Source organism: Salvelinus fontinalis, unplaced genomic scaffold, assembly GCF_029448725.1.
Source record: "Salvelinus fontinalis isolate EN_2023a unplaced genomic scaffold, ASM2944872v1 scaffold_0006, whole genome shotgun sequence".
NCBI classification, from domain to species: Eukaryota; Metazoa; Chordata; class Actinopteri; order Salmoniformes; family Salmonidae; genus Salvelinus; species Salvelinus fontinalis.
The window spans coordinates 192,379-207,257 of NW_026600215.1; the positions used below are offsets into that span (position 1 = coordinate 192,379).

A 14,879-nucleotide genomic window follows, 5' to 3' on the forward strand; every position below is an offset into this window, starting at 1 on the left:
TGCATAGGGCCGTCAAAAGGCTAGGGCCAGCTCTGACTGCATAGGGCCCCCAAAAGGCTAGGGCCAACTCTGACTGCATAGGGCCCCCATAAGGCTAGGGCCAACTCTGACTGCATAGGGCCGTCAAAAGGCTAGTGCCATTTCTGACTGCATAGGGCCGTCAAAAGGCTAGGGCCGTCAAAAGGCTAGGGCCGTCAAAAGGCTAGGGCCAACTCTGACTGCATAGGGCCCCCATAAGGCTAGAACCAGCTCTGACTGCATAGGGCCCCCATAAGGCTAGGGCCAGCTCTGACTGCATAGGGCCCCCAAAAGGCTAGGGCCAACTCTGACTGCATAGGGCCCCCATAAGGCTAGGGCCAGCTCTGACTGCATAGGGCCCCCATAAGGCCAGGGCCAGCTCTGACTGCATAGGGCCCCCATAAGGCTAGGGTCAGCTCTGACTGCATAGGGCCGCCAAAAGGCTAGGGCCGTCAAAAGGCTAGGGCCAACTCTGACTGCATAGGGCCGCCAAAAGGCTAGTGCCATTTCTGACTGCATGTGTGGGTATGGCTGTGGGTAGCAGACCCGCGAGCCACATGATAAGTACAGTTTTTCTGTAAAGTTGCCCATCCTGGGCTAGAGGGAGTTTCCACCGTATCTTTAATACCAGTCATTTCCTTTCAAATCAGTAAATGGAAGTAAACAAGGACTAAGTTTGAGAAGAAGGAGAGATAATTGGGACATAGCTGCAGTAATGTTTGTCAAGAGACTGCCTGTATATATCACGTTACACCATGTGTTGAAGAGTTTCTACCTATGTTTTGGTCTTTTGTCTTTCTCAGGAAGGGAAGAAGAAGTTTGACAAGGAGACAGAGAAATACTACACCGTTCTAGAGAAGCATCTTGCCTTGTCTTCCAGGAAGAAAGAGCCGTTCTTACAAGAGGTAAGTCTCAGTTACAAGACATCAAGTTCCTAACTAGGAGCACATGTTATATCTGCTTCAAGCAACTGGACAGGCCTTTGTGATGAATGGATGGGTTGTGTCCTAAATGGCCCTAGTTAAAAGTAGTGCACTATATAGGCAACACGGCTTTTCTAAGGTCAACTGCACTATGTCAATGCCAACACTGTTTATCCTGCTGGTGAAACAGTACCTTCACAGACAAACACACGGAGAGGGGTACTCTCTCAACCGGATAGCCATTAACCCTTTCTCAAATAGTCTCCACAGTACACAGACACACACACACACGTACGCACGCACGCACGCACACACACACACACACACACACACACACATATTCACACGCACACACACACATTCACACACACACAGACGGACACAGACACACACACACACACACACAGACGGACACAGACACACACACACACACAGACGGACACACACACATAGAAACACACACACACACACACAGACGGATACACACACACACACACACATTCACACACACACACAGACGGACACACACACACACACACACACAGACGGACACACACACACACACACACACACATTCACACACACACAGACAGACACACACACACACACACACACACACACACACACACACACACACACACACACAGACGGACACACACACACACACACATTCACACACACACAGACGGACACACACACACAGACGGACACACACACACACACACACATTCACACACACACAGACGGACACACACACACACACACACACACACACACACACACACACACACACACACACACACACACACACACACACACACACACACACACACACACACACACACACTACCTTTCCCTTTGTCCTGAAGTTAACCCGTTGTTTGTTAACCCCCAGGCAGACACACAGATTGACAAAGAGAGACAGGTCTTCTATGACGCCTCCCTGGAGTATGTCTTCAAGATCCAGGAGGTCCAGGAAAAGAAGAAGTTCGAGTTCGTGGAACCGGTGAGTAAACGTTTTAGTATTCCGCTCGGGAGCAAAGTATTCCGTTTGGGAGTCAGGCAACCCCGCTAAATGTTAAAGTTTATACAGCCGTACATTAGTTAGGATTTCATGTTCTTGTCTCTCTCTCTCAGCTGCTGGCCTTCCTGCAGGGTCTGTTCACGTTCTACCACGAAGGATACGAGCTCGCTCACGAGTTTGAGCCTTACAAACAACAGCTCCAGTTCAACCTGCAGAACGTAAGTATCCTGGTCCCAGATCAGACCTGTAGTCTTTACTAAGTAGCCTGGTCCCAGATCAGACCTGTAGTCTTTACTAAGTAGCCTGGTCCCTGATCTGCTTTAACTAACCCTTCTGATTGTCCACCAACTCCTCTAACTACTATCAAATAAAATCTATTGTATTTGTCACATGCACCGAATACAACACCTTACTGTGACTTACTTACAAGCCCTTAACCAACAATGCAGTTCAAGAAATAGAGTTAAGAAAATATTTACTAAATAAACTAAAGTAAAAAAAGAAAAAAGAAAAAGTAACAAAATAAAATAAAAATTCAGAGGCTATATACAGGGGGTACCGGTACAGAGTCAATGTGGAGGCTATACACAGGGGGTACCGGTACAGAGTCAATGTGGAGGCTATATACAGGGGGTACCGGTACAGAGTCAATGTGGAGGCTATATACAGGGGGTACCGGTACAGAGTCAATGTGGAGGCTATATACAGGGGGTACCAGTACAGAGTCAATGTGGAGGCTATATACAGGGGGTACCGGTACAGAGTCAGTGTGGAGGCTATATACAGGGGGTACCGGTACAGAGTCAATGTGGAGGCTATATACAGGGGGTACCGGTACAGAGTCAATGTGGAGGCTATATACAGGGGGTACCGGTACAGAGTCAATGTGGAGGCTATATACAGGGGGTACCAGTACAGAGTCAATGTGGAGGCTATATACAGGGGTACCGGTACAGAGTCAATGTGGAGGCTATATACAGGGGGTACCGGTACAGAGTCAATGTGGAGGCTATATACAGGGGGTACCGGTACAGAGTCAATGTGGAGGCTATATACAGGGGGTACCGGTACAGAGTCAATGTGGAGGCTATATACAGGGGGTACTGGTACAGAGTCAATGTGGAGGCTATATACAGGGGGTACCGGTACAGAGTCAATGTGGAGGCTATACACAGGGGGTACCGGTACAGAGTCAATGTGGAGGCTATACACAGGGGGTACCGGTACAGAGTCAATGTGGAGTCTATATACAGGGGGTACTGGTACAGAGTCAATGTGGAGGCTATATACAGGGGGTACCGGTACAGAGTCAATGTGGAGGCTATACACAGGGGGTACCGGTACAGAGTCAATGTGGAGGCTATACACAGGGGGTACCGGTACAGAGTCAATGTGGAGGCTATATACAGGGGGTACCGGTACAGAGTCAGTGTGGAGGCTATATACAGGGGGTACCGGTACAGAGTCAATGTGGAGGCTATATACAGGGGGTACTGGTACAGAGTCAATGTGGAGGCTATATACAGGGGGTACCGGTACAGAGTCAATGTGGAGGCTATATACAGGGGGTACCGGTACAGAGTCAGTGTGGAGGCTATATACAGGGGGTACCGGTACAGAGTCAATGTGGAGTCTATATACAGGGGGTACTGGTACAGAGTCAATGTGGAGGCTATATACAGGGGGTACCGGCACAGAGTCAATGTGGAGGCTATATACAGGGGGTACCGGTACAGAGTCAATGTGGAGGCTATATACAGGGGGTACCGGTACAGAGTCAATGTGGAGGCTATATACAGGGGGTACTGGTACAGAGTCAATGTGGAGGCTATATACAGGGGGTACCGGCACAGAGTCAATGTGGAGGCTATATACAGGGTGTTACGGTACAGAGTCAATGTGGAGGCTATATACAGGGGGTACTGGTACAGAGTCAATGTGGAGGCTATATACAGGGGGTACCGGTACAGAGTCAATGTGGAGGCTATACACAGGGGGTACCGGTACAGAGTCAATGTGGAGGCTATACACAGGGGGTACCGGTACAGAGTCAATGTGGAGGCTATATACAGGGGGTACCGGTACAGAGTCAGTGTGGAGGCTATATACAGGGGGTACCGGTACAGAGTCAATGTGGAGTCTATATACAGGGGGTACTGGTACAGAGTCAATGTGGAGGCTATATACAGGGGGTACCGGTACAGAGTCAATGTGGAGGCTATATACAGGGGGTACCGGTAAAGAGTCAGTGTGGAGGCTATATACAGGGGGTACCGGTACAGAGTCAATTTGGAGTCTATATACAAGGGGTACTGGTACAGAGTCAATGTGGAGGCTATATACAGGGGGTACCGGCACAGAGTCAATGTGGAGGCTATATACAGGGGGTACCGGTACAGAGTCAATGTGGAGGCTATATACAGGGGGTACCGGTACAGAGTCAATGTGGAGGCTATATACAGGGGGTACTGGTACAGAGTCAATGTGGAGGCTATATACAGGGGGTACCGGCACAGAGTCAATGTGGAGGCTATATACAGGGTGTTACGGTACAGAGTCAATGTGGAGGCTATATACAGGGGGTACTGGTACAGAGTCAATGTGGAGGCTATATACAGGGGGTACCGGTACAGAGTCAATGTGGAGGCTATATACAGGGGGTACCGGTACAGAGTCAATGTGGAGGTTATATACAGGGGGTACCGGTACAGAGTCAATGTGGAGGCTATATACAGGGTGTTACGGTACAGAGTCAATGTGGAGGCTATATACAGGGTGTTACAGTACAGAGTCAATGTGGAGGCTATATACAGGGTATTACGGTACAGAGTCAATGTGGAGGCTATATACAGGGGGTACCGGTACAGAGTCAATGTGGAGGCTATATACAGGGGGTACTGGTACAGAGTCAATGTGGAGGCTATATACAGGGGGTACCGGTACAGAGTCAATGTGGAGGCTATATACAGGGGGTACCGGTACAGAGTCAATGTGGAGGCTATATACAGGGGGTACTGGTACAGAGTCAATGTGGAGGCTATATACAGGGGGTACCGGCACAGAGTCAATGTGGAGGCTATATACAGGGGGTACTGGTACAGAGTCAATGTGGAGGCTATATACAGGGTGTTACGGTACAGAGTCAATGTGGAGGCTATATACATGGGGTACCGGCACAGAGTCAATGTGGAGGCTATATACAGGGTGTTACGGTACAGAGTCAATGTGGAGTTTATATACAGGGGGTACCGGTAAAGAGTCAATGTGGAGGCTATATACAGGGGGTACGGTACCGAGTCAATGTGGAGGCTATATACAGGGTATTACGGTACAGAGTCAATGTGGAGGCTATATACAGGGGGTACCGGTACAGAGTCAATGTGGAGGCTATATACAGGGGGTACCGGTACAGAGTCAATGTGGAGGCTATATACAGGGGGTACTGGTACAGAGTCAATGTGGAGGCTATATACAGGGTGTTACGGTACAGAGTCAATGTGGAGGCTATATACATGGGGTACCGGCACAGAGTCAATGTGGAGGCTATATACAGGGTGTTACGGTACAGATTCAATGTGGAGGCTATATACAGGGGGTACGGTACCGAGTCAATGTGGAGGCTATATACAGGGGGTACTGGTACAGAGTCAATGTGGAGGCTATATACAGGGGGGTACCGGTACAGAGTCAATGTGGAGGCTATATACAGGGGGTACAGTGCCGAGTCAATGTGGAGGCTATATACAGGTGGTACGGTACCGAGTCAATGTGGAGGCTATATACAGGGGGTACCGGTACAGAGTCAATGTGGAGTCTATATACATGGGGTACCGGCACAGAGTCAATGTGGAGGCTATATACAGGGTGTTACGGTACAGAGTCAATGTGGAGTCTATATACAGGGGGTACCGGTAAAGAGTCAATGCGGAGGCTATATACAGGGGGTACCGGTACAGAGTCAATGTGGAGGCTATATACAGGGTGTTACGGTACAGAGTCAATGTGGAGGCTATATACAGGGGGTACCGGTACAGAGTCAGTGTGGAGGCTATATACAGGGGGTACTGGTACAGAGTCAATGTGGAGTCTATATACAGGGGGTACTGGTACAGAGTCAATGTGGAGGCTATATACAGGGGGTACCGGTACAGAGTCAATGTGGAGGCTATACACAGGGGGTACCGGTACAGAGTCAATGTGGAGGCTATACACAGGGGGTACCGGTACAGAGTCAATGTGGAGGCTACATACAGGGGGTACCGGTACAGAGTCAGTGTGGAGGCTATATACAGGGGGTACCGGTACAGAGTCAATGTGGAGTCTATATACAGGGGGTACTGGTACAGAGTCAATGTGGAGGCTATATACAGGGGGTACCGGTACAGAGTCAATGTGGAGGCTATATACAGGGGGTACCGGTACAGAGTCAATGTGGAGGCTATAAACAGGGGGTACCGGTACAGAGTCAATGTGGAGGCTATATACAGGGGGTACCGGCACAGAGTCAATGTGGAGGCTATATACAGGGTGTTACGGTACAGAGTAAATGTGGAGGCTATATACAGGGGGTACTGGTACAGAGTCAATGTGGAGGCTATATACAGGGGGTACCGGTACAGAGTCAATGTGGAGGCTATATACAGGGGGTACCGGTACAGAGTCAATGTGGAGGTTATATACAGGGGGTACCGGTACAGAGTCAATGTGGAGGCTATATACAGGGTGTTACGGTACAGAGTCAATGTGGAGGCTATATACAGGGTGTTACAGTACAGAGTCAATGTGGAGGCTATATACAGGGTATTACGGTACAGAGTCAATGTGGAGGCTATATACAGGGGGTACCGGTACAGAGTCAATGTGGAGGCTATATACAGGGGGTACTGGTACAGAGTCAATGTGGAGGCTATATACAGGGGGTACCGGTACAGAGTCAATGTGGAGGCTATATACAGGGGGTACCGGTACAGAGTCAATGTGGAGGCTATATACAGGGGGTACTGGTACAGAGTCAATGTGGAGGCTATATACAGGGGGTACCGGCACAGAGTCAATGTGGAGGCTATATACAGGGGGTACTGGTACAGAGTCAATGTGGAGGCTATATACAGGGTGTTACGGTACAGAGTCAATGTGGAGGCTATATACATGGGGTACCGGCACAGAGTCAATGTGGAGGCTATATACAGGGTGTTACGGTACAGAGTCAATGTGGAGTCTATATACAGGGGGTACCGGTAAAGAGTCAATGTGGAGGCTATATACAGGGGGTACGGTACCGAGTCAATGTGGAGGCTATATACAGGGTATTACGGTACAGAGTCAATGTGGAGGCTATATACAGGGGGTACTGGTACAGAGTCAATGTGGAGGCTATATACAGGGGGTACTGGTACAGAGTCAATGTGGAGGCTATATACAGGGGGTACCGGTACAGAGTCAATGTGGAGGCTATATACAGGTGGTACGGTACCGAGTCAATGTGGAGGCTATATACAGGGGGTACCGGTACCGAGTCAATGTGGAGGCTATATACAGGGGGTACTGGTACAGAGTCAATGTGCGGAGGTACAGGATAGTCGAGGTAATTTGTACATGTAGGTGGAAGTAAAGTGACTATGCATAGATAATAAACAGCGAGTAGCAGCAGTGTTAAAACAATGGGGGGGGTCAATGTAAATAGTCTGGGTGGCCATATGATTAATTGTTCAGCAGTCTTATGGCTTGGTGGTAGAATCTGTTAAGTTGCATTTTGGTCCAAGACTTGGAGCTCCGGTACCGTTTGCTGTGTGGTAGCAGAGAGAACAGTCTATGACTAGGGTGGCTGGAGTCTTTGACAATTTGTAGGGCCTTCCTCTGACACCGCCTAGGTTCTGGATAGCAGGAAGCTTGGCCCCAGTGATGTACTGGGCCGTACGCACTACCCTCTGTAGCGCCTTACGGTCAGATGCCGAGCAGTTGCCAAACCAGGTGGTGATGCAACCGGTGAGGATGCTCTCGAAGGTGCAGCTGTAGAACTTTTTGAGGATCTGAGGACACATGACAAATCTTTTCTGTCTCCTGAGGGGAAAAGGTGTTGCGTGCCCTCTTCACGACTGTTTTGGTGTGTTTGGACCATGATAGTTTGTTGGTGATGTGGACATCAAGGAACTTGAAACTCTCAACCCACTCCACTGCAGCCCCGTCGATGAGAATGGGGTGTGCTCGGTCCTCTTTTTCCTGTAGTCCACAATCGTCTCCTTTGTCTTACTCACGTTGAGGGAGAGGTTGTTATTCTGGCACCACACAGCCAGGTCTCTGACCTCCTCCCTATAGGCTGTCTCATCGTTGTCGGTGATCAGGCCTACCACTGTTGTGTCGTTGGCAAATGTAATGATGGTGTTGGAGTCGTGGTTGGCCACGCAGTCATGAGTGAACAGGGAGTACAGGTGGGGACTGATCACGCACCCCTGAGGGGGCCCTGTGTTGAGGATCAGCGTGGCAGATGTGTTGTTACCTACCCTTACCACCTGGGAGCGGCCCGTCAGGAAGTCCAGGGTTCAGTTGCAATAGGTGTTAAGTCCCAGAGTCCTTAGCTTAGTGATGAACTTTGTGATGGCACTATGGTGTCAACACTGAGCTGTAGTTTATGTATGGCAACGATAGTTAAATGAATTGTCTAAAGTTTGAGCCCAACGCAGTAGCTCCAGCTTCAATCTACAGTTTTCATATGTTTTAACTCTTAACACCCGAGGGGTTGTGTAGCCCACTCAGGCCCACTAAAGCACAAGATCCCACAGCAAAATGAAAATGTATGGTGTACTTAATTCCAGAATATATTGACTGGAGAAATATTGATGTGTCTCTTTGGGTGCTGTAGCCCATGCGTTTCAGGAGTTTCCACAGCAGACTGGATCTTGTTCAGGTAGTGAAACGCCAGCAGGCTGGATCTTGTTCAGGTAGTGAAACGCCAGCAGGCTGGATCTTGTTCAGGTAGTGAAACCACAGCAGACTGGATCTTGTTCAGGTAGTGAAACCACAGCAGACTGGATCTTGTTCAGGTAGTGAAACCACAGCAGACTGGATCTTGTTCTGGTTAAAACCACAGCAGACTGGATCTTGTTCTGGTTAAAACCACAGCAGACTGGATCTTGTTCAGGTTAAACCCACAGCAGACTGGATCTTGTTCAGGTAGTGAAACCACAGCAGACTGGATCTTGTTCAGGTTGAAACCACAGCAGACTGGATCTTGTTCAGGTAGTGAAACCACTGCAGACTGGATCTTGTTCAGGTTAAAACCACAGCAGACTGGATCTTGTTCAGGTTGAAACCACAGCAGACTGGATCTTGTTCAGGTTAATACCACAGCAGACTGGATCTTGTTCAGGTTGAAACCACAGCAGACGGGATCTTGTTCAGGTAGTGAAACCACAGCAGACTGGATCTTGTTCAGGTTAAAACCACAGCAGACTGGATCTTGTTCAGGTAGTGAAACCACAGCAGACTGGATCTTGTTCAGGTAGTGAAACCACAGCAGACTGGATCTTGTTCAGGTTAAAACCACAGCAGACTGGATCTTGTTCAGGTAGTGAAACCACAGCAGACTGGATCTTGTTCAGGAAGTGAAACCACAGCAGACTGGGTCTTGTTCAGGTAGTGAAACCACAGCAGACTGGATCTTGTTCAGGTAGTGAAACCACAGCAGACTGGATCTTGTTCAGGTAGTGAAACCACAGCAGACTGGATCTTGTTCAGGTAGTGAAACCACAGCAGACTGGATCTTGTTCAGGTTAAAACCACAGCAGACTGGATCTTGTTCAGGTTAAACCCACAGCAGACTGGATCTTGTTCAGGTTAAAACCACAGCAGACTGGATCTTGTTCAGGTTGAAACCACAGCAGACTGGATCTTGTTCAGGTTAAACCCACAGCAGACTGGATCTTGTTCAGGTTGAAACCACAGCAGACTGGATCTTGTTCAGGTTAAAACCACAGCAGACTGGATCTTGTTCAGGTAGTGAAACCACAGCAGACTGGATCTTGTTCAGGTTGAAACCACAGCAGACTGGATCTTGTTCAGGTAGTGAAACCACAGCAGACTGGATCTTGTTCAGGTAGTGAAACCACAGCAGACTGGATCTTGTTCAGGTTGAAACCACAGCAGACTGGATCTTGTTCAGGTAGTGAAACCACAGCAGACTGGATCTTGTTCAGGTAGTGAAACCACAGCAGACTGGATCTTGTTCAGGTAGTGAAACCACAGCAGACTGGATCTTGTTCTGGTTAAAACCACAGCAGACTGGATCTTGTTCTGGTTAAAACCACAGCAGACTGGATCTTGTTCTGGTTAAAACCACAGCAGACTGGATCTTGTTCAGGTAGTGAAACCACAGCAGACTGGATCTTGTTCTGGTTAAAACCACAGCAGACTGGATCTTGTTCTGGTTAAAACCACAGCAGACTGGATCTTGTTCAGGTTAAACCCACAGCAGACTGGATCTTGTTCAGGTAGTGAAACCACAGCAGACTGGATCTTGTTCAGGTTGAAACCACAGCAGACTGGATCTTGTTCAGGTAGTGAAACCACTGCAGACTGGATCTTGTTCAGGTTAAAACCACAGCAGACTGGATCTTGTTCAGGTTGAAACCACAGCAGACTGGATCTTGTTCAGGTTAATACCACAGCAGACTGGATCTTGTTCAGGTTGAAACCACAGCAGACTGGATCTTGTTCAGGTAGTGAAACCACAGCAGACTGGATCTTGTTCAGGTTAAAACCACAGCAGACTGGATCTTGTTCAGGTAGTGAAACCACAGCAGACTGGATCTTGTTCAGGTAGTGAAACCACAGCAGACTGGATCTTGTTCAGGTTAAAACCACAGCAGACTGGATCTTGTTCAGGTAGTGAAACCACAGCAGACTGGATCTTGTTCAGGAAGTGAAACCACAGCAGACTGGGTCTTGTTCAGGTAGTGAAACCACAGCAGACTGGATCTTGTTCAGGTAGTGAAACCACAGCAGACTGGATCTTGTTCAGGTAGTGAAACCACAGCAGACTGGATCTTGTTCAGGTAGTGAAACCACAGCAGACTGGATCTTGTTCAGGTTAAAACCACAGCAGACTGGATCTTGTTCAGGTTAAACCCACAGCAGACTGGATCTTGTTCAGGTTAAAACCACAGCAGACTGGATCTTGTTCAGGTTGAAACCACAGCAGACTGGATCTTGTTCAGGTTAAACCCACAGCAGACTGGATCTTGTTCAGGTTGAAACCACAGCAGACTGGATCTTGTTCAGGTTAAAACCACAGCAGACTGGATCTTGTTCAGGTAGTGAAACCACAGCAGACTGGATCTTGTTCAGGTTGAAACCACAGCAGACTGGATCTTGTTCAGGTAGTGAAAGAACAGCAGACTGGATCTTGTTCAGGTAGTAAAACCACAGCAGACTGGATCTTGTTCAGGTTGAAACCACAGCAGACTGGATCTTGTTCAGGTAGTGAAACCACAGCAGACTGGATCTTGTTCAGGTAGTGAAACCACAGCAGACTGGATCTTGTTCAGGTAGTGAAACCACAGCAGACTGGATCTTGTTCAGGTTAAAACCACAGCAGACTGGATCTTGTTCAGGTTAAAACCACAGCAGACTGGATCTTGTTCAGGTTGAAACCACAGCAGACTGGATCTTGTTCAGGTAGTGAAACCACAGCAGACTGGATCTTGTTCAGGTAGTGAAACCACAGCAGACTGGATCTTGTTCAGGTAGTGAAACCACAGCAGACTGGATCTTGTTCAGGTTAAAACCACAGCAGACTGGATCTTGTTCAGGTAGTGAAACCACAGCAGACTGGATCTTGTTCAGGTAGTGAAACCACAGCAGACTGGATCTTGTTCAGGTAGTGAAACCACAGCAGACTGGATCTTGTTCAGGTAGTGAAACCACAGCAGACTGGATCTTGTTCAGGTTAAAACCACAGCAGACTGGATCTTGTTCAGATAATGAAACCACAGCAGACTGGATCTTGTTCAGGTAGTGAAACCACAGCAGACTGGATCTTGTTCAGGTAGTGAAACCACAGCAGACTGGATCTTGTTCAGGTAGTGAAACCACAGCAGACTGGATCTTGTTCAGATAATGAAACCACAGCAGACTGGATCTTGTTCAGATAATGAAACCACAGCAGACTGGATCTTGTTCAGGTATTGAAACCACAGCAGACTGGATCTTGTTCAGGTAGTGAAACCACAGCAGACTGGATCTTGTTCAGGTTGAAACCACAGCAGACTGGATCTTGTTCAGGTTGAAACCACAGCAGACTGGATCTTGTTCAGGTTAATACCACAGCAGACTGGATCTTGTTCAGGTTGAAACCACAGCAGACTGGATCTTGTTCAGGTAGTGAAACCACAGCAGACTGGATCTTGTTCAGGTTAAAACCACAGCAGACTGGATCTTGTTCAGGTAGTGAAACCACAGCAGACTGGATCTTGTTCAGGTAGTGAAACCACAGCAGACTGGATCTTGTTCAGGTTAAAACCACAGCAGACTGGATCTTGTTCAGGTAGTGAAACCACAGCAGACTGGATCTTGTTCAGGAAGTGAAACCACAGCAGACTGGGTCTTGTTCAGGTAGTGAAACCACAGCAGACTGGATCTTGTTCAGGTAGTGAAACCACAGCAGACTGGATCTTGTTCAGGTAGTGAAACCACAGCAGACTGGATCTTGTTCAGGTAGTGAAACCACAGCAGACTGGATCTTGTTCAGGTTAAAACCACAGCAGACTGGATCTTGTTCAGGTTAAACCCACAGCAGACTGGATCTTGTTCAGGTTAAAACCACAGCAGACTGGATCTTGTTCAGGTTGAAACCACAGCAGACTGGATCTTGTTCAGGTTAAACCCACAGCAGACTGGATCTTGTTCAGGTTGAAACCACAGCAGACTGGATCTTGTTCAGGTTAAAACCACAGCAGACTGGATCTTGTTCAGGTAGTGAAACCACAGCAGACTGGATCTTGTTCAGGTTGAAACCACAGCAGACTGGATCTTGTTCAGGTAGTGAAACCACAGCAGACTGGATCTTGTTCAGGTAGTGAAACCACAGCGGACTGGATCTTGTTCAGGTTGAAACCACAGCAGACTGGATCTTGTTCAGGTAGTGAAACCACAGCAGACTGGATCTTGTTCAGGTAGTGAAACCACAGCAGACTGGATCTTGTTCAGGTAGTGAAACCACAGCAGACTGGATCTTGTTCAGGTAGTGAAACCACAGCAGACTGGATCTTGTTCAGGTTAAAACCACAGCAGACTGGATCTTGTTCAGGTTGAAACCACAGCAGACTGGATCTTGTTCAGGTTGAAACCACAGCAGACTGGATCTTGTTCAGGTAGTGAAACCACAGCAGACTGGATCTTGTTCAGGTAGTGAAACCACAGCAGACTGGATCTTGTTCAGGTTAAAACCACAGCAGACTGGGTCTTGTTCAGGTAGTGAAACCACAGCAGACTGGATCTTGTTCAGGTTGAAACCACAGCAGACTGGATCTTGTTCAGATAATGAAACCACAGCAGACTGGATCTTGTTCAGATAATGAAACCACAGCAGACTGGATCTTGTTCAGGTAGTGAAACCACAGCAGACTGGATCTTGTTCAGGTAGTGAAACCACAGCAGACTGGATCTTGTTCAGGTTGAAACCACAGCAGACTGGATCTTGTTCAGGTTGAAACCACAGCAGACTGGATCTTGTTCAGGTAGTGAAACCACAGCAGACTGGATCTTGTTCAGGTTGAAACCACAGCAGACTGGATCTTGTTCAGGTAGTGAAACCACAGCAGACTGGATCTTGTTCAGGTAGTGAAACCACAGCAGACTGGATCTTGTTCAGGTAGTGAAACCACAGCAGACTGGATCTTGTTCAGGTAGTGAAACCACAGCAGACTGGATCTTGTTCAGGTTAAAACCACAGCAGACTGGATCTTGTTCAGGTTGAAACCACAGCAGACTGGATCTTGTTCAGGTTGAAACCACAGCAGACTGGATCTTGTTCAGGTAGTGAAACCACAGCAGACTGGATCTTGTTCAGGTAGTGAAACCACAGCAGACTGGATCTTGTTCAGGTTAAAACCACAGCAGACTGGGTCTTGTTCAGGTAGTGAAACCACAGCAGACTGGATCTTGTTCAGGTTGAAACCACAGCAGACTGGATCTTGTTCAGATAATGAAACCACAGCAGACTGGATCTTGTTCAGATAATGAAACCACAGCAGACTGGATCTTGTTCAGGTAGTGAAACCACAGCAGACTGGATCTTGTTCAGGTAGTGAAACCACAGCAGACTGGATCTTGTTCTGGTTGAAACCACAGCAGACTGGATCTTGTTCAGGTTGAAACCACAGCAGACTGGATCTTGTTCTCTCTTAAGACTGAGGCTGTGAGTAAATGTGAAAAGGCCCGTTATTCCACATATAGTGTGCTACATTTAGACAGAGACGGCTCTGTAGGGAATATGGGGGCCTTTTTGGACAGAGACGTCTCTGTAGGGAATATGGGGGCCATTTTGGACAGAGGCGGCTCTGTAGAGAATATGGGGGCCATTTTGGACAGAGACGGCTCTATAGGGAATATGGGGGCCATTTTGGACAGAGACGGCTCTGTAGAGAATATGGGGGCCATTTTTGACAGAGACGTCTCTGTAGGGAATATGGGGGCCATTTTGGACAGAGACGTCTCTGTAGGGAATATGGGGGCCATTTTGGACAGAGACGGCTCTGTAGAGAATATGGGGGCCATTTTGGACAGAGACGGCTCTGTAGGGAATATGGGGGCCATTTTGGACAGAGACGTCTCTGTAGGGAATATGGGGGCCATTTTGGACAGAGACGTCTCTGTAGGGAATATGGGGGCCATTTTGGACAGAGACGGCTCTGTAGGGG

At 48.1% G+C, this 14,879-nt stretch overlaps 1 protein-coding gene across 1 annotated transcript in view; it reads left to right on the plus strand.

The window, feature by feature from the left end:
- Window positions 1-14,879, plus strand: part of LOC129842021 (rho GTPase-activating protein 42) — a 197,385-nt gene that overhangs the window by 124,001 nt on the left and 58,505 nt on the right. The window contains exons 5-7 of the mRNA XM_055910395.1: window positions 822-923; window positions 1,837-1,947; window positions 2,079-2,183. Coding sequence (XP_055766370.1) covers window positions 822-923; window positions 1,837-1,947; window positions 2,079-2,183 — 318 coding nt within the window. The remainder of the gene's footprint in view (window positions 1-821; window positions 924-1,836; window positions 1,948-2,078; window positions 2,184-14,879) is intronic.